General features: G+C 41.6%; 1 protein-coding gene across 2 annotated transcripts in view; it reads right to left on the bottom strand.

Annotated features, from left to right (window-relative positions):
- The window catches only part of PEAK1 (pseudopodium enriched atypical kinase 1), a 235,539-nt gene that overhangs the window by 32,904 nt on the left and 182,010 nt on the right, over positions 1-20,625 (bottom strand). Inside the window, exons 6-7 of one of the 2 annotated variants that reach the window (XM_075069520.1) lie at positions 11,140-11,256; positions 8,950-9,146 (exon numbers count right to left, since the gene is read on the bottom strand). In XM_075069520.1, the coding sequence (XP_074925621.1) occupies positions 8,950-9,146; positions 11,140-11,256 (314 nt within the window). The remainder of the gene's footprint in view (positions 1-8,949; positions 9,147-11,139; positions 11,257-20,625) is intronic. The other variant, XM_032799753.2, reaches the window with a different exon arrangement.

The following is a 20,625-nucleotide window of genomic DNA, read 5'->3' as shown; positions in this document are numbered from 1 at the left end:
ATCCTTCACTTCACTGACTCCTGCACAGGCTCTTCAATATTACAGAATACAGTCTGAACTTCACCCTTGGAGGCAGATGAAGAGGAGGAACTACCACTTAAAAAGTCCTTAAAAGGCTTCCAAACTATGCAAGAGGAAAGAAGTTAAGTCTATAATAGTTTTCTCAACTGAATACAGATGACAGCTTTAAGGATAGCTTTAAGGAATAGTGCAGTGCCATCACATCTTACATTTGAGACCCTTACAGTGCTTTTTGAACATTCATGCATTAACCCTAACAACATCCTTCTGAGGTCATCACTAGGAATATCACTAAGGAGCTTTAAAATGTCTGTAATTTTTCTTATCCAAGATACTCATTTATTCTTCATACCTTGATTTGAAATCTTCTCTTGAATCAGCTTTGAATCATAGTAATGTAGGGCTGGAAGGGACCTTGAGAAATCATCAAAGTCCAGCCCCCTGCGCTGAAGTAGGACCAAGTAGACCATCCCTGACAGGTGTTTGTCCAACCTGTGCTTAAAAACCAATGATGGTGATTTTACAATCTCCCTTGGAAGCCTATTCCAAGGTTTAACTAATTTTATCGTTAGAAAGTTTTTCTTAATATCTAACCTAAATCTCCCTTGCTGAAGATTAAGCCCATGCCTTCTTGTCTCATTACATCTGTTTCTAAGGGGACACTATTGATGGGAGGCAGTGAATTCATGTTTCTGAGGGACATGCAACTAACATGCCAGCTACCATAAACTCCAACTTCATTCTATTCTCTATTTCTTCTCTTAGCAAATAACATGCACTAATTTTATTTATATTAATACTGCTGCAACATACCTTTCTTTTCTGTTATTCCTGTTCAGCAGCGTGCACTGTCAAGTAGTTTGAGATACTATATATAAATAGCAGCAAAGAGTCCTGTGGCATCTTATAGACTAACAGAGGTATTGGAGCATGAGCTTTCGTGGGTGAATACCCACTTCGTCGGCTACTCCTCTGATACTATATATAAATAAAGTGCTATAAAAATAATAGGAAATTTTGACTGTAGTTCAGAGGATCCTTCCTTCAAACCAAGGCTTTGTACAAATTCCTGAAATTGGTCACATATTTGGCTAATGAGTGGAAAAATGTCTGATGCGGCCTCAAATATCATTCTGTGCACAGACATATTTCTGACATTCCTGTTTGCCTGCAAGAAATAACCTTTATTATTCCAGTATGAGAATAAGAACAAGCCCTTCAGGCCTTCTGCCCCACTACTTTGTCCCATTCTCATAATAATCTATATCTCATGCTCCTTTATTCTTTTAAGTCTTGTTCTAATTATACGTCATTACTATCTCAGACTAGAGAAAATGCTTTTTGGAAAGACATTGGAATTCAAAACTACACTGAAAGTGTTAATTTTATCCTAATTTTTGATATGTCAAGGGATGGATAGGCTATTGCTATTCTTATTAACGCTGACATTTCTTATTTTTCATTGTAGTGACCACAACAGCATCATAGATCTCTCAGAGCAGTAATGTAGGCAGGTGAACTGGATACATAGATGTAAAATGCCTGAGATACATGAAGTCCACAAACAAGTAAAAGTGGTAAAACGATTCCTGAACACGAAGAGGGGGATGAAAAGGAACTCAAACTGGATGTTCCAGTTTGAAGAGGAGAAAATAAAGTCTGCTTTTTGAAAGAGTCTTGGCAGGTTCATTCAAGAGGACAAGGAACTGATGCTGGACTATTTCCAGAATAAGGAGGAAATGAAATTTGAGGACCAACAGTTTCAAAGAAAAATCTTCAATAAATACATAAGGTCTCAGCAAAAGGAGACAGCAAAGCTAATCCGACAATTGGCCTCTGCATCTATGCCTGTACCACATGCTCTCCACAACATGGTTAATTAATCAAGACAATTCTACTACTTGGAATACCACTAAGTCTCCAACTTATTCATATCCATTCCCCAAACATTCCACCCTTTCAGTCCCCCAAAGAAAGGAAAATTAACATCCAGGAGATGTACTTTATGTCCCGATGCAATATTATCGCTCTATTGCCCTTGATTCTATAAATATGCTCTCTTGGCTTGGATATTGCAGTTGGTCTGCGTGTATGTATTTGTATCATAAAGTAGATTCTGGAAAAGATTCTCTGTGTAATTAGCAGATTAGTTGGACTGATCTTTAATATCAATACAATAATTCACTCCTTGATACACTCTGACTATAACTAATACAAATTACTAACAAACCATGAGAAAAACACATAACTATCAACAATATAATCAGTCCTTTCACAAAAGCATAGTAACACTTGCTGATAAATGCCTGGTCAAGGCATCCATGCTACTACACTGTGAAACTACTCCACATACAAATTAAGTGAATTAGATAATTACACAATAATTAATAAAGAGAAATCCACCACCAAAAGAGTAATAAATAATTTCTAGCTAAAGGAAAAGTAACATTTAGTAACTGATATGCATGATATATCCCCAGTTCCTCCCCATCAATTTGGGAGAGGTTGCACAACGCTGTTCTGTATATTCCAGTGGTTAATTACCCTCACAGTGAGGTGACAAGTAGGAAGGGTATGGGGAAGTCAAATGCTCCCACCAACATTGGCCTGCTTGGGGCAAGAGGCAGAGGTAGGGTTGCCAACTGTCTAATCACACAAACCCATACACCCATCATCCCCCTTCTCAGAGGCCCTGCCCCGCTCATTCCATCCCCCGTCCCTCCATTGCTCGTTCTTCCCCCCTTCACTCTCTTTCACCGGGCTGGGACAAGGAGTGGTGGTGAAAGCTCTGGGAGGGAGTTTGGGTGCTGGAGGGGGCTCGGGTTTGGGGTGTGGAAAGCAAGCTGTGGGAGGTAGCTCAGGACTAGGGCAGGGGGTTTGGGGTGCTGGCTTAGGACTGGGGGTTCGGGGTGCAGTCTCCGGCCAGGCGGTGCTTACCTCGGGTGGCTCCCGGTCGGCAGCGCAGCAGGACTAAGGCAGGCTCCCTGCCCGCCCTGGCCCCGCGCCACTCTCAGCACATCCCTTCAGCCCTGGGGTGGGAGGGCAGGGGGCTCCGTGTGCTGCCCCTGCCTGGAGGCATTGTCCCCACAGCTCCCATTGGCCATAGCTCCTGGCCAATGGGAGCTGTGGAGTTGGCGCTCTGGGCAAAGGCAGTGTGAGCTGCAGGGATGTGCCAGCTGCTTCCGGGAGTGGTGCGGGACCAGGTCAGGCAGGGACCCTGCTTTAGCCCTGCTGCACCGCCAGACTTTTAGCACCTAAAATCTCCCGGTTTGGCTTCAGTAGCCTCGGGAGATAGAACCAGTTTCTGGGAGACTCCTGGCAAAACTGGGAGGGTTGACAACCCTAGGCAGAGGGGCTCACCCTTCTCACTCTGCACCTACTCCCTAGCACATTTGGCTGCTCTCCCTGGCAGCTGGGGGAGGAGAGTGGGATGGAGCCACTTCTGCTTGAGACAGCCTGGCTGAGAGGCAGCAGTGGCCCGCTGCCTGCCCGGACTTGGCTTCCAGGGACAGGGGCCAAGCATGCCAGGAGAGTGGAGAGCCTCTGGATTGCTCAGTCTGTCCCCATCAGCTGAGCCCAGGCAGGGAGCGGGCCACCAACTGCCTCCCAACCAGGCTCTCTCAGGCAAAAGTGGCTCCATCCACTCCCGCCTGGCTGCAAGGGACAGCAACTGAATGTGTGGGGGCAAAGGGAGGTACAGGGTGAGAAGGACAGAGCAACCCCCCAGTAACGTGGGATGGGGAGAACGTGGCAGTCCCAACCTGGGCGCAAGGTGAGAGGGAGGGGTCACTGGGCAGAGGAGACATGTGGGATGGTCACGTCTTCCCCTTTAGATTGTGCCCCCCAGTATGGGGAGGCACGAGTTGTTTATGCCCTATTAAAAATGTGCAGCTTATTTCTAGTCTAAATTTGTCTAGCTTTAAACTTCCAGACATTGAATCTTGTTACATCTTCATCTGTTATACTGAAGAGCCCATTATCAGCGTTTTGTAACCTATGTAATTCCCTACAGACTGCAATAAAATCATTCTTTAACCTTCACTTTGATAAGCTAAACAGATTGAGTTCTTTCCGTCTTTCACTCTAAGGCACGTTTTCAATCCTTTAATCATTCTCATGGGTCTTCTCTGAACCCTCTCTAATTTTTCAATTCTTGAACAGTGTACATCAGAACTGGAAACAGTATTCCAGCAGTGGTCAGACCAGTGCCAAATACAGAGTTAGTATTGCTTGTACTTGATATTTCCCTTTTTATACATCCATGGATTGCATTCGCCCTTTGGCCAGAGTATTGCACAGGGAACTCATGTTCTGCTAATTATTCACCACAACTCTAAAGTCTTTTCCAGAGCCACTGCTTCCCAGGATACTCTGCCATCCTGTAGGTAGGTTCTTCATTCTTTGTTCCTGAGTGCTTTTGAAAATACTACTCTACATGTGTAACTGCCTGACTGCATATGCAAATGTGTAAAGCCTAAAATTATTCTGGGCATAAAATTTCAGGTGCAAAATCAGAGGCCAGGTTGAGGCTTTTTAGAAAAACATAATATCTCTTTCAAAAATAGACATACAAAATTTTTGTAAAAAGTCCTTAAAAAGGAGCATTTTGGGTATTGTCCCAGATATCTCTATATTTACAAAGATTTTTAATTTTTATGTAGCCCATGCATAAGAACAGTTCTTTTGGGTTAGTATATGTCTTTAATTACTTCAAAAGCTGCATTACTTGTACATATATTCTCATCGGATGTAAATTACAAAGTTAAGACGTGTGCTATCTGTAAAAAACAAAACAAAAAACAAAACAAAACCCCTGCCAAGAATATGTTAAAAAAAAATTGTAGTGCGGATTTGCAGAAGATGAGTTTTAAACTTCAGTAACTTCGCTGCTGTAAATTGCTATTATTATTTTTGTCTACCCAGTATGAAGACCATGTTTACATTATAGATAGAGTTTGCCACAAACTGTATTTTGAACTGATATAATCCTACTTACAAGTGCCCCCCAAAACATCCAACCTAGTAAACTACAAGGGTTATATTCTAGTTTCAGTTACATCAGTGTAAATCTGAAGTAACTCCACTGAAGTCAATGGAGTTACTGTAGAGTTATTCTGCTGTAGCTGAGATCAGAATCTGGCTCCTATTTTTTTTTTTTTTTTTTTTTTTAACACTTAGGTAACAAACAATGAAACAAAACTCCTTTTTTTTTTTTTTCCAATTAAATTCAATTTTTGGAGTATACCAGGTAAGTACTAATCTAGAGTTTTAAGCCCTGAGAAACAGGTATTTATTTAAATGGAAGAGCTATACTAACCCTACCACAACTATGATAACATAATAAGTCAAAATTATTTATGTATTTACTATGATCTACAGTACAAACATTCCACTGTAAATCTGAACTAGAGAAATAAAACTGTTGGTGCAAGTTTCAATGAAGAAGACACTAAGTCAAATCATTTTTTTCCTCTTCCCACTCAGATACAAGTACAATTTATTGACTGCATAAAATAAACAACATTTGTCATTTGCCTGTGGTGAAAGCTAAAAAGAAAGAGGAATTATTTATAAAACCTCCTAGCCTGGCCCTCACTTGATCAGTACTAGAAGGAGTGAATGAGTGAACAAACCAGCAAAGAAAAGTTGCATTGAAGCCAGAGAATTCCATGCCATTTATGGCAGCATTGCTTTTTACAACTTAGGCTTACCAGACCAAGCCTAAAGTTAGCTATTAACTCCTTCACATCTGGAAACCTAACTTAGGTCACTGAAAATCTGAGAGAAACCCAAGGAAAAAAAAATACTGTCTACTCCAAATAAAAGCCAAGGGATACCATTTTACATAACTTTATACTGGGGTATTAGTGTTTGGGAAATATACTGGCAAAACAACAGACTGATTGAACTGAAATTCTATCACCACATTTCAGATGAGTCTATCACCTCTTTACTCTTACTATTATTTAGTATTTGTATTACCGTAGTACCTCAGAGCCCTAGTCATGGACTAGGATCCCATTGCTTTAGGCACCCAACAAACACCCAACAAAAAGACAGTTCTTCTGCAAAGAGCTTACAATCTAAGTATATTAGACAAGAGATAGGTAGACAGACAGACAGATAGGGGAACATGGAAACAATGGGGCAATATTGCCAGCATGATAGGCAGGGTCTAAGCACACGAATAGCATAGCCATTCTTAAGTGTTTTGCAGACATCACAGATAAGGAAAGTTTTAAGGAGGATTTTGAAGAAGGAGAATGAGTAGTTTTTCAGATGTTTACACAGAACACCTCCTCAATGTGAAGGGCAGTATGGGAGAAAGAAAAAGTGCTTGTCTGAAAATTTAACAAGTGGGCAATGGAGGCTGTCATCATGGGCCGATTAGAAGTGAGCATGGGTTGTGAATAAGAGATGGTACACAGGGTGGGGACTGATTGTGAAGGATCTTGAAAGTGAATACAAGCAACTTATGTTTGATGTGATGGAGAGGGGGAACCACTGGAGAGATGCAGAGAGCTCTCTCGCCTCCCTGAGCCGTCAAGGGAGAGTTCCTCAGGGAAAAAGGATTAAGCATCCTGTGACTTACTGAAGAAAGAATCAGTCTTTACACCATGAGGCATGTTTGTTCTAAAATCTGAGGATCGGTCTACATTAAAAAATTAAGTCAGCTTAACTATGTTGCTCTGCAGTGTGAAAAATCCACACTCCGAGTGGCATAGTTAAGCTGATCTAACCCCGAGTGTAATCAGCACTAGGTTAACAGAAGAATTCATCCATCAACCTAGCTATCGCCTCTTGGGGAGGTGAATTACCTGTGCTGATGGGAAAACCCTTCCTACTGGCATACATAGTGTCTACACTGCAACGCTACAGTGGCGCAGTTGTGTCGCTGTAGCATTTTAAATGTAGATGTACCCTGTAATAACTGTCATCAGCATTAAAACCTTTCATGAGAAACTTAAGCTGAAATGTATCAAATGGCTCAGAAGGAAATTCTTGATGTCACTATTTAAAAGGCATTTTTAATATAAGTAGTCCTTCAATAGAATGAAACCTAAAGGCTGAATGGAAGCTGTCACATAAACAGCCACTGGCAATGAGTGGTATTTCACACCTTGAGGGATTTAAAATTGCCATACCTGATCATAGGACATCCTGATCATCAGACATGGCTAAAATATGGCTAGGTCCTATCCACACTACAAATGGATCTATAGTATAGACATGTTAGTGAACCAGATCCACTGACTTGGCTATCTTTGTAGTGTAGCTGAGCCCTAATTTATCAAAAAAACAAACAAAACCCTATATGCTTAAAACCACAACTAGCCATCATGCCTTTGAACAATTCCATGGGAGAGCCCAAACTTTGAGTTTCCTCCTCTCAGCCGGAGCATTTTGTTAGATTAGTGATAAATAAATATATACTAAGAGTTCCATTATGCCTTTCATCTTCAAAGTGATTTATAAACAATAACTAAGTAATGCTTCATTTGTGGAACTGAGTTAGCTAGTCGTCTGCTATTTAGTCAACAACAAGCACATTACTTTCACTGAATATTTATCACTCACCTATCTATAGAATTTATACAACTGAAGGCTTCAAAACGTAGGCCTTGATCATGCAAAAACATGTTGACTTGCTTAATGTTACACACTTAGGAGCAGCCCCATTGCAGTCAGTCAGTCTCATGAGACGCAAAAAGTTAAACGTGCTTAAATGTCTGCAGGACTGGAGCCTTAATGAAAATCTTTCAGTATTTTGATTAGTATCACGTTTTTAAAAATAAAGGAAGTATGAAATAGGTGGTTTTTGATTATTTTTGTTTTACTAGGAAATTTATATGCTCATATCTCTATTTTCGCAGTACTTTTAAATAAAAATCCTTAAAAAAAATCTATTGTGCCTATAATATTGGTGTCACTTGTTGATAATGAATTATTTAACTTCCCTCCTTTGGCCTCTCAGAAAAACTTGCACAAAAACCCAAACAGTTACAGCTCTTTAATATGGGACAGGAATTCACTGATGGCTGCATGCATGATGCAGCATGTTCTTCAGAACATACATCTTTTCAATTGGTCTGCAAGATTAAAAGTAAATCACTAACATTTTTAGAATAAAATTCAATTATATTGTTATTTACAAAGGTGCTTCAAAATATGCCAGGAATCATCATCTAGATTGTAAAAGAAAAAGTCCCACATTTCACTGAGGATATCAGGAAAAATATTTTAATCTAGTAATTGTTCTGAAAGAGTTAAATAATCTATACAGTAGTTATTTCAAAACTTTTCTCTGGTAAAATGGCTTTGAAAATACAAGAATGTGGAAAAATTGTGGCTCTCTCAAAAGGCATTTCTTACACAAGACATTTAATACAGATAACCAAAAGGCTATTTTTTGTAATTTTACAAATATTCCCCCTCTCCTCAGTTTTAAATAATTCCTTGAAAGCTTAGAAAGGAAATTCTTACTGAATTTTGAATAAATCTTTACTTCATCACTGGCTTTCTTCTGCAGGTTGCTCATAAAGCACGATACAATAGCATCTTTTTTCAACAAAGAACTGTAAATTGATATTTAAAAAGTAGGTGAAGTTTGGGGTCAGTGTCTCCTTAAGAATGCAAAATTTTCAAAAGGGTGTCAGGTGATCTAAGACAGTGCTTCTCAAGCTATCTGATGTGGGGGACCGGCAATTCTTTTCCCCCAACGTGCCACGGACCAGTGCCATATTATTATCCTGTTCGATGCTCTTATGAGGAAACTCGCTGCGAACTGGCAGCTGATGGCTCGCGGACTGGCACTGGTCCACGGATCACCACTTTGAGAAGCACTGATCTAAGAGACAAAAGCCCTCACATCAAGATAAGCCATCGAAGTGGGATGGAGGCTGAAGTTTGTCTTGTAAATGCACTTACCTAAATTGCTGTATGTAGCACTGCACGGGCTCAAGTCAGAAGAATCTGAAGTTTCCTCCTTTTCTTCCTCCCCTTGTGGGACATGGGAAGTTGACACTGGTACTACGGAGGCATTGCCACCAATGTCCTGCTTCACAAACACAGCTCTTGGAATCTGAGGAGACAAATCTTCCACCGTGGTCTCATCTGGCACTTGACTGAAACAAACAAACAAAATTCACCTGGTGGCCAAAGCTACCTGCCATATGTTATCAGTAAAACACTAGGTTTAGAATAATAAAATGTCTTTAGATAAAAGGCAAAGAACTGGGAAATGGAAACAGAAATGTGTCCCTTTCACCTCTCCAAATTTTTTACAATGACTTTCTATCAAGTTGTTTTTCTTTCTCCTCCCTAAAGTGCATACACTTTTTACTACAGTATTAATAGTAGGAAACATCTTTCATACCAAAGTATCACAAAATGTTTCACACAATTGAGTATAGTCAATACATGTAAGTACATGCAGTACAAAGAGATAACAATACAGTACTTCGTACAGCATCTCTAGGTTTTATAAGGCAGCAACAGTGATTAAGGTTTGGTTTTAAACCAGTTAGAAGGATTTTCCTTTAATGAGAGTTATATATTTACATAAAGGAGAATATACTCCTAAACTCTCTAGGAAATGCATAAAACATTAAAGCTACATTTTCAAATTCTGGCAACATGATAGGAATTGTCATACTGGAATACAGACCGATAGTCCATCTAATCCAGCATTCTGTCTCCTTATAGTGACCTGCACAAAATATTTCTGAGGATTAAAACCCAGGCACTAATGCATCAAGCAATGCTAGGGGATATTTCTCCTTCCCTGCTCTCAACTGGTGGGAGTCTTCTTAATCAAATTGTGAAGACTCATAGCTTTACATCATAATGAAACTTTGAAAATCAACTATTTAGTCATTTTACAAGTGTTATATTTATTGAATATAGTTCAAAATGATGCAAAATATATACCAAATAAAAATTAGTAATGTCCAGGTTTACCCAGTGAATTGCTGCCTATTGCAATTATATCAGCGATTGTTAAGAACGGTGCTATTTATAACATTTTAGACATTGGTTAATGACATTTCTGTGTCTAAACATATGTGCACACTCATTAGGGATCAACTTCTGAGAGTAAAATCTCAGTACCTCTCATGATTTGGGTCTGATCCTGAAAGATACTAAGAACCCCTAACTTCCATTGACTTCAACAGAAGTTTAGGGCAGAATCTCCTAGGATCTGGCCCTATATCTGTATATCAGTGTAGCTTTTAAAATGAAAACTCAGAGCTCAATCCAAACTTCTGATGAACTGGAACACGAGTATGTATTTTGTAAACCTGCCCCATTGTGCTTGTGCACACAGCACAGCAGCCGATTTTCCATGATACACTGGTGATCTTATATTTGCATATCAGAAGGAGGACTGTGCCCTTACAGACCTGTTATAAATTGTAAAAAACGTTTCTACACCAACCCGAAACTGACAAAATGCAGTCTCCCAACAAATCAATACTCAGACTACAAACACTAAAACATGCTTGTACAAAATTTCATGTATAGTATGCACATGCTATTTCAAATTTCATACTTGTGGAATTTTAAGTGCAGACTTATAAAAACAAGATCAAAACATGTTAGTAACAGAGCAGAGACAAAATGGCAAAGTTCAAAAAGCTATAATTTTAATCATTTAGTGTCAAAATCATTGATCACTTTTTATTAACGTGCATGGGAATGGTGCAGACAGCACATTATATGCATCAAAATATGTGCACATAAAGAGTTAACCAAAGGCATTTCAAATTAAGACACACATTAAATCAAAGCAGGTACAACGTTCTTAAAACCAATGGAATCATTTTAAAGACCTGAGGTTATCCTACCACCACCAAATCTTGTACATACTTGTATGTACCTCGCCAATATATTTGTTCAAAATAAATTGTCTATAATAGGTCTGCCATTCTGATACTACCATGTAATAGAAATTCTCATATCTCATAAAACAATTTTAGTATTGAATAGCAAGGTACAGAATACACTAATTCCCTGTTCCAGACACATGCATGCACATACATTAAATCTAAGTTCAGAAGCATTTGCCAAACAAAAAGAATATCCACAGCAAGAGAGAGAGAAAAAAAATGAACTCACCCATTATACTCACTCACACAATTCCCCATTAAAGGAAATTCTCTCAGGGCCTTCTTGAGTCTTTTAATCATGTCTTGAAACTCTGGTGAGCCATTGATTCCATAGCGTTCTGATGTGCTACAAGTTGTGCAAGCTGTGAGCAACAAGGCTGAACTCTGCGCACAGTGATATCACCTACTCCACCTTGATGTTTACTTTAGGGGGTTGGTCAGATGGATGTGCTAGTATACTTTAAGGAATGTTCTATTACCAAAGTTATAGCCCAGCCTTCTTAACTCTCTCACTGCTGTAACGTGAAATATAGTTTAAGTTCTACTGGAACACTATTTTATTCTGCCAAGTATCACATTAACTTGTCAGGTAAGAATAGTTTCAACTGTAGCTAACACCAAATGTACTGTAAGTCTTTAAAGAGCTCAAACTAACTGAACTTTAAAAGTATGTGAAAAATTTTAATCTGCATTCAAAGTGATATTAATATCTAAAAAGAATAAATGAACTATTTGAAAATGGCAGCAATGAGATGTTGCGTTGTGATACCTGGGAGCAAGCACCTCTCTTTTTATGGGAGAAAGGGAGAGAGTCTGACCGTTCAAACTAAGACACCCTAAACACTCAACCAGTTGTTTAATGAAAGGTCAACTCTTACCCATCACCCACAAAAGACAGAAGCAGGAATAGAGAAAAATGAAAAGAATTCCTTACTACTAATTAACCCATAAGGATCACTCAGAACCTGTCAATATTTTTGCCTTATCTGATCATTTAAAACTTTTAAATATGTATTGTTAGCTTTCTGGAAAAACATAACACCTATAAAAATTACCATAACCTAGTTGAGTGTGCTCTGATATCCCTTAGTGGCTGATTCCTGCAAGATCATAATCTCGTATACATGAGATGGACTGAGGCCCCTGGTCCTCTACTGATGAATTGCAAAAATTCTAAGGAATCAACAGATGTGTTTGGTTCTATACAGACCTCTGGATTTCTAAGGGTATGGCTACACTTACATTTTTGCAGCGTTGGTAGTTACAGCTGTGGTCGTACAGCTGTGTAGGGCCAGCGCTGCAGTGTGTCCACACTGACAGCGACCAGCGCTGCAGTGTGTCCACATTTGTAGCATTTGCAGCGCTGTTGTGAGTGGTGCATTGTGGGCAGCTATCCCACAGAGCACCTCGTCCCACTTTGGCGCTGTGGGTTGTGGGAAGGGGACGGAAGGATGCGGGTCATTCCGCTTCCTGTTCCAACGACCCGTGCTGCATCGCTTCCCTTTTCAGCCGTTTGGTGCCATTGTGAGTCTGCCGCGTGATTTCAGTAAGAAATGGAGCCCGAGCTGCTGAGGACTTTGCTGATGAATGTTGCCAGCACATCACGTCTGGCAGTTGAGCTATTCCTTATGCTCCAAAGTGACAGTGAGGAGAGCTCAGATGATGAAATAGATTCGGCTGACGCGCCTGACACTAAATTGCTTGTGGCAGTAACGGACGTGCTCAGCACCGTGGAACGCCGCCTTTGGGCTCGGGAAACAAGCACTGAGTGGTGGGATCACATCGTCATGCAAGTCTGGGATGACGATGAGCAGTGGCTGCAGAACTTTAGGATGAGAAAAGCCACTTTCATGGGACTGTGTGCTGAGCTCGCCCCAACCCTGCAGCGCAAGGACACGAGACTGAGAGCTGCCCTGTCAGTGGAGAAGCGGGTGGCTATTGCAGTCTGGAAGCTGGCAACTCCAGACAGCTACCGATCGGTCGCAAACCAGTTTGGAGTGGGAAAGTCGACCGTTGGAATATAGTGGTGATGCAAGTTTGCAGGGCCATTAATCGCATCCTGCTAAGAAGAACCGTGACTCTGGGGAATGTGCAGGACATTCTGGATGGCTTTGCACAAATGGGTTTCCCTAACTGTGGAGGGGCAATAGATGGGACGCATATTCCTATTCTGGCACCACCCACCTGGCATCCGAGTACGTTAATCGGAAGGGGTATTTCTCTATGGTTCTCCAGGCGCTTGTGGATCACCGTGGGCGTTTCACTGACATTTACACAGGATGGCCTGGAAAGGTGCATGATGCACGCATCTTTCGGAACAGTGGCATGTTCAGGAAGCTGCAGGCAGGGACTTTTTTCCCAGACAGGAAGATCACAGTGGGGACGTCGAAATGCCCATTGTGATCCTTGGAGACCCCGCTTACCCGTTAATGCCTTGGCTCATGAAACCGTATACAGGGAAGCTTGACAGGAGCAAGGACCGGTTCAACTACAGGCTGAGCCGGTGCAGAATGACTGTGGAGTGTGCTTTTGGCCGTTTAAAGGGGAGATGGAGAAGTCTCTACGGGAAGCTAGACGTGGGGGAAAGCAGCATCCCAGCGATTATAACCGCGTGCTGTATCCTCCATAATATTTGTGAAGGGAAGGGTGAAACCTTCAGTGACGAATGGACCTCCGAGGTTCAACGCCTGGAGGCTGAATTTGCACAGCCAGAGAGCAGGGCTACTAGAGAGGCCCAGCACAGTGCTTCAAGGATTAGGGATGCCTTAAAGGAGCAATTTGAGGCTGAAAGCCAACAGTAATGTTGGGTGCCTTCCACAGGAGTTAAGTGCAGTGGTTGCAATGATTTGCAGTGCCTATTTTTCACTTGTGGTACAGTATGTTACACTTTCTGTAATAATAAAAACTGTTTTAAAAGACAAGAAATCCTTTATTAAAAATACAGTACATAAAACGGGCAGGGGGGTAGGGTGATGAGCAGTAAAGTCAGAGGTTTGAATATGTCCTTCCTTGAGTGCTGTGCAATGCCTGCTGCACTTCAGGATTAATATGCTGCATGGTGATGGGGGTTGAGTGCATAGGGTAAGGGTCGTAGTTCTCAGGGCTGTTAGGTGAACGTATGGGTGTTGGGGGCAGCTGGTGGTGGTAAGAACCAGGATGCTGGAGAAGGGTGTTTTGAGGAAACAGTGGGGCACAATGGGTTGAGCTTTGGGATGGGGGAGGAAGGCACGGTAGTGCTCTGCCTGCATGGCTAGCATTGACTGCATGAGGTCTGTGTGGCGTTCCAGGATGCTTAGCAGCCGATCTGTGCTTCTCTTGGTAGCCAATTCCTTTCTCTTGGCAGCCTTTTCCTTTCTCTTGGCAGCCTGTTCCTTTTTCCTGCTTTCCTTTTCCCTCCAGTCTTGCAACTTTTTATTATCTGTGGAATACAGATTCATAACTGCTTTCACCAGCTCCTCCTTACTCTTCCTTGGTTTTTTTCTTAAGTTCCGTAGTTTTTCAGAAGTCTGCGCTGATGGAGCAGTATCCAAGGTCACTTTAAAAAAAACACAGAGAGATAAACTTTTACTACAGAGCCTGTATTGTTTTTTAAGACTATTTCTAGCATCATTTACACATTGCGAGCATAGCACAGAGAGGCCGCAGCTGCAGAGAGAAATGGTGAGTTTCCCCACACGCGCTCACCTGGGAAGGGGGGCTGCTTGACTCTGGATCATTGGGGAAAGCAAAGAGCAGCTACAGGGAAATAGCACTGAACCCTACACCCACATCTGCCACAGCAGGTACTCCTCAGAGCCATCTTGCACACGGCGGCTCACCTGGGAAGGGGGGGCTGCTTGACTCTGGAATCCATGGGCTTTCTGTGACTTGGGGAAAGCAAAGAGCAGCTAGAGGGAAATAGCACTTAACAGTATCCCTGCATTTTCCACAGAATTTTAACCTCCCCGATATCTCGCTGCTCGGGTCACCTGGGAAGAGCGGGAGGGTCTTCTACAGCTATGTGGATTCCGCCTGGTCCCTACGCAGCTTTCCTGTGTGCAGCAATGGTCCCCCACCCTCACGGCACAATGGCGGACCTGTTAGCCTGACTGGGACAAGGACCACGGTGGCTCTCCCTATAAACTTGCGGAAGCGCATTGCACACGCTCTGGCTGAAACTTTTGAAGAGATTACAGAGGGCAGATTACCGCGACGTGATAGACCAAATCAATGGGCTATTCCACATCTAGGCATGCTTGCAGGCAGCCATAGCCCCCTCCTCCCAAAAACATTTCCATCCTTATAATAAAAGCTTCTTACCGGAACAGGCTCCTCTGCTGGTTCCTCACTACCAAGTCCCAGCGGCTGCGACTGGCTAGCTTCTTCCTGGCTGGAAAATAGCTCCTGGCTGCATGACTCCTGGGAGTCTCCAAACACCTCAGTAGCCTCCTCTTGGGTTCCTCTACACCCTCCCCCTCCTCTCCAGGCTCTGAACTGTCCATCGTGATCCTCGATTGGCAGTGGGGTACACAATCCAGTATCGCATCCAGCTCCTTGTAAAAATGGCAGGTCGTGGGGGCAGCACCTGAGCGGCGGTTTCCCTGACGTGCTTTGCAGTAGGCACTCCGCAGCTCCTTTACCTTAACCCTGCACTGCACCGCGTCCCCGGTCATAGCCCCTGTATTGCATTGACTTTGATATCTGGCCGTAGGTATCATAATTTCTACGGCTGGAGCGCAGCTGTGCCTGCACAGCTTCCTCACCCCAAACACTGATGAGATCCTGCAGCTCGGCAGTGCTCCATGCTGGGGCTCGTTTGGGTCGTGGAGGCATGGTCACTGATTGATTGATTGATTGCACTCCACGCCTCGCTGAGCAAACAGGAAGGGGATTTTTAAAATTCCCGGGGCATTTAAAGGGCGGGTCACCTGAGCCCAGGGCAGTGGAGTGCGAAACGATGACCAGAGAGGCTGAAAAGGTATGCTGGGATACCTCCTAATACCCTGGAGGCCAATTACAGCGCTGGTGAGTGTCCACACCTGATGACCAGCGCTGCATCACCAGCGCTGGATTCGCTACACCCGCAGCAGACCAGGAGTACAGCCAGCGCTGCAGACAGGGAGTTGCAGTGCTGGCTGAGCTTTGTAAGTGTGGACACCGAGTAAGTTGCAGCGCTGTAACCCCCTCACCAGTGCTGCAACTTGCAAGTGTAGCCAAGGCCTAAGATATGAAGTCTGAACTCCCTGAATATGAATAAAGTTTGAGGAAAAGTACAGGCAAGTTGACCTGACTGAGATGGTAATCAAACATCACTTTAGACAGGAACTTAGAATCAGGATGAAGGATCATCTTATCTTCATGAAACAGTGTAGGAAGGATCAACAACCAGGTTTGTATCTGAGTAACTTTATGGGTTTATATTATGAGAACAGGAAAACAAACTGACATGCTAGATCAGCGGTAGGCAACCTGTGGCACGCAAGCTGATTTTCAGTGGCTGGGGGGCTCTGCAGTTTAAATTTAATTTTAAATGAAGCTTCTTAAACATTTTAAAAATCTTATTTACTTTACATACAAGAATAGTTTAGTTATATATTATAGACTTATAGAAAGAGACCTAAAAACGTTAAAATGTATTACTGGCATGCGAAACCTTAAATTAGAGTGAATAAATGAAGACTCAGCACACCACTTCTGAAAGGCTGCTGAACCCTGTGCTAGATCAAACCAGTAGCTCCTGTAGTTCAGTTTCCTATCTCTTAATAGGAAGCCAGGAACAGACGCTTCAGTGGAAGGTGAAAGAACATAGTTGACAATTTGAAACTGCCAACCCATAAAGGAAGTTTCTTCATAGCTCCTGACAGTTAGAGGTTGACTTATTCTCTAAAGCATTTTTTTAAATCCTATATAATATAGTTTTCTCATTATCCATACAATAGGTCTAATCCTTCTATAAATTTTACTAAACTCTTGGCCTCAGTGATATCCAGTGGCAATGAGTTCCACAGTTTAATCGTGTCCGTGCAAAAGGTATTTCTTTTTATCAATATTTTTGTAAATTTGCCACCTTTCAATTTAATTGAATGTCCCTTGTTCTTATACTTTGAGAAAATACATACAGGAGTGCTGGATTTACCATCTGTACACTATTCCCTATTTCATATAATTATATTATGTCCCTTCTTATTCATCTCCTCTCTAATCAGTCTCATTCTCTTGCTGACTGTCTCTGAACACTCATTATTTCTGTTATATCCTTTTTCAGACAGGATGACTAGAAATGAATACATGCTTACAAAGATACTGCACACAGAAATGAATACTGTATTCAAGGAGAGTGCATATCATTGATTTTTGCAATGACACTGAGGAATACTGCTTTCACAGAGAGATGGTAGAGAGATTCTGACAAAGGTTCAAAAATATTAATACTATAATGTAAGTAGCTTGTGCCCCAGAGGAAATATACAGAACAATCCTTTCATAAACTTGGTTACAGCAGGGTGAACAAAAGCTGCTGATCCACCCTTTGAAAGGTAGAAAGCCAAGATGACAGCCAGGTAGACCTTGACTGAACTCTGACACTGTTCATTGTTCCAAGCGGAGTAAACAGTCCAAGATGAAAGTGATGGAGGATCATCTCAGGTCTATTATCTTTGGATCTACGTAAATGCAGAATCTCTCCCACTTCACTAAATAGGTTTGCGTAGCTGAGGACTTCCTGCTTTCCAGGAGGACACTTTGGACTTTTGCAGAACATTCTTGATTTAGTTTTCTAGCAGTCCAGAAGATAAGTTTTGTCAGCCTGAAAGAATATGAATTCAGGTGGAGAACCTCATCCCAATCCTGAGACAAGAGAGCAAGTAAATTGGGAAGATGGATTTGCAGCTTTTATATCAATTCTAGATGGCCCCAAGCTGGGACTTTCAACAGTACTCTGATTCCTTCTTGTACAATTTTCCAGATGGTCTTTGTGATCAACAGGATTTGAGAGAATGAGTAACTCCTGGCCCCAATCCAGGAGAATGGCATCTAGCAGTGTTGGTCCTGCCTGCCTTTGGAGTAGATCCAGAGATATTTGGTATTGTCTCTGGTGGAAAAGTGATTAGCTAGGGCTTTGCCCCATTTACAGAAATGTAAAGGCAGGATTGAGTCCTTTCGGGATTGTTCTTGCAACTGATTGTATTTTGCCTTTAAAAACCTACTAAGACATTTTCTTTTCCCAGGAGATAAAAGGGAATTACATTGAACTGATGGCAGGTGCTCCCCTCCTATATCAAGACAGTCTGCTATTATACCTGGCAATATCAGGCTTCCTTTGGTGTTTGGCCCCCAAGAGAGCTGACATGGGCGCTGAAAAACTGTTTTATTTTTTAAGACAAAATAATAAAATAATATTTTAATAAAAATACACTTCAGGAAAGAACTGAAGAGTGGCTGGGGCCTATTTACACTGCTGGAACCCTGCACAAGGGATAGAGGAGTTTGTAAAGATACTGATCCCAGTAGACAGTATTTCACAAGATTTCAAGTTCACATTCCAAGCGTTAATCCCAAGAACAGGAATCCATGTGGGCAGTTCTCAAAGGCAAACTCTCTGTGCAATGTGTGAACATGATATCATTATAAAATCCTAAGGATTGCAAGGCATTTCTAAAAGTCTTGACATCTGTAATCTCTCACAGTTACGGAACCTAATATTAAAATCTCCAGAATTTATAACTGGATTCCTGATGTATTGTATAACTTTACAGTGGAGTGTCAGACATTACTGTTAAATTCAGAAAGCATTATAAACATTTATATGACATATCTAAACATTTCATTTCTTCAAGCAGTAAGATCCATAGATCTTATAATGGGCTTGAGGTCTGTTTGCATCTTGATGAAACTCAGATCCGTCAATCACTGGCACATCTTATGACCTTACTGATGAAGAGATGACATAACTTCCAGTATGGAAGTTGGGGAGCCTTGTATGTTTCTTCTTAAGATTGTATGTCTCAATCCAAGAGCCAATGCTGCATGAGTTCAGATGATAAGTTCTCTATCTTGTACGCCTCAGATATTCATAATCTGATCCACCTAGATATCAAAGTCTTCGAAGTCTTTTTGTTCCTTACAGCTAGGCGACAAGACAAAATTATGAGCTCTATCTTCTGAATACTTCAGTTTTGTGTAGATATATTTTTATTATTGTGCAGACATCAAAGCTGTTCCACAGCTTTCCCCTTGGACACAGTGACTTGGGACAGAAAGGTTGCAGTACTGTCTCTTTTGAGACTTTAGGGATGAAAGATTGCTTTGTCCTGAGAACCACTATCTCAACATGAAAATAGAGTACTGGAGTTCTGTGGACAGAACTCTTCATTCTAATGCCCATCGGGCTGACATAATTGCTATTAAAAAACCCAATTGTTAGAGAGGGAATACCTCCTTTATAAGTTCAGAAGAATATCTTATGGGGACATTTAGCAACAGGTTGACATCCAGTGAGGGGGGTACCTTGTGTAGTTGTGGAGAATGGATCAGAGAAAGTATCAGTGTCTAGTGATAAGTGATAATTATTTGGACCTTTCCCATATGTTGGATATACCTGATGTGTGTACCAGTATGGACTCATTTCTAAGCCAGTGATTGACATCTCTATATTCTTTCCTCAAAACCACAGAAGACTAAAGGTTTTGGACCTTAGTACTCTCGAAAATATCTTTACCAAGACTGATCTTGTGGTAATCAACTCCTCTAGGTAGAAGTCCATTGAATGAGCTGTGATAAATAACAAAAGAAAATTATAACTCTAGCTACACTCTCCTCCCCACTCTGTAAAATTCATATCAGCTGTGACATTCAGCCATATAGCCTAACCTAAACTGAGGACAACGAGACTTAATCCTTCTACTAAAATACTCTACATCAGTAAAAACAAAAAGCTTTGTAAATCATATCAAGAGGCGGCAAAGGGGTTCACAACATAATCCAGACAGCAAGGGCTGAGAACTACTCACATTGATATCTAGTGTTCCTCCTTGAGGCCAATCCAAGAAGCAGTATTGACTTGCTCTACAGAGAAGCTAGCCCTTCTCTGAACCAGAGGGTATATCTATGCTGCAGCTGGGAGTGAGCCTCCCAGCCCAGGCACAGTGACTCCCACTAGCAGGGCTCAAGCTAACACACTCAAAATATCTGCGTGGGCCTTGCAGCTGCATCAGAAGCTCAGGCTATCCACTTGAGCTCAAGCCTAGAGTCTCAATGTCCATACAGCTATTTTTAGTGCTAGCTCTAGCCCCACTAGCCTGAGTCTGTTTACCTGGGCTGGGATGCTAGCATGCAGCTGTAATGTAGATATCCTCAGAGAGGATTGCTGTGATAGAGGGCTTTTGATGGAGGAGTGAGTGTGAGGAATGGTGGAGAAGGTATCCCACAATTCTCTGGAATAAAGATGATCTTTGCTCTACATTCCATATTTTCTCTCTCCCCTTGAAATTATCTCTAGTCATCTTCCATTCTGCACAGACATAACACAAAGCCTTAAATGCAATTTCCTGCAAGAGAATCACTCAAATTTCCACAGTGAACAGGATTAACTGCTGCACCACCAAACACAATAAATTTTATTTACAAATATTTGGTAAAATTTAGTTACTATGATTTTTTTTTAAAGAAAAATAAAACAAACAAACAAACAAACAAAAAAACAGTAGGAAAGGTTATATCCTATCTCAATTTGAAACCT

This window comes from Chelonoidis abingdonii, chromosome 9, assembly GCF_003597395.2.
Source record: "Chelonoidis abingdonii isolate Lonesome George chromosome 9, CheloAbing_2.0, whole genome shotgun sequence".
Lineage (NCBI taxonomy): Eukaryota > Metazoa > Chordata > Testudines > Testudinidae > Chelonoidis > Chelonoidis abingdonii.
This window is presented reverse-complemented; position numbering and strand designations above follow the sequence as displayed.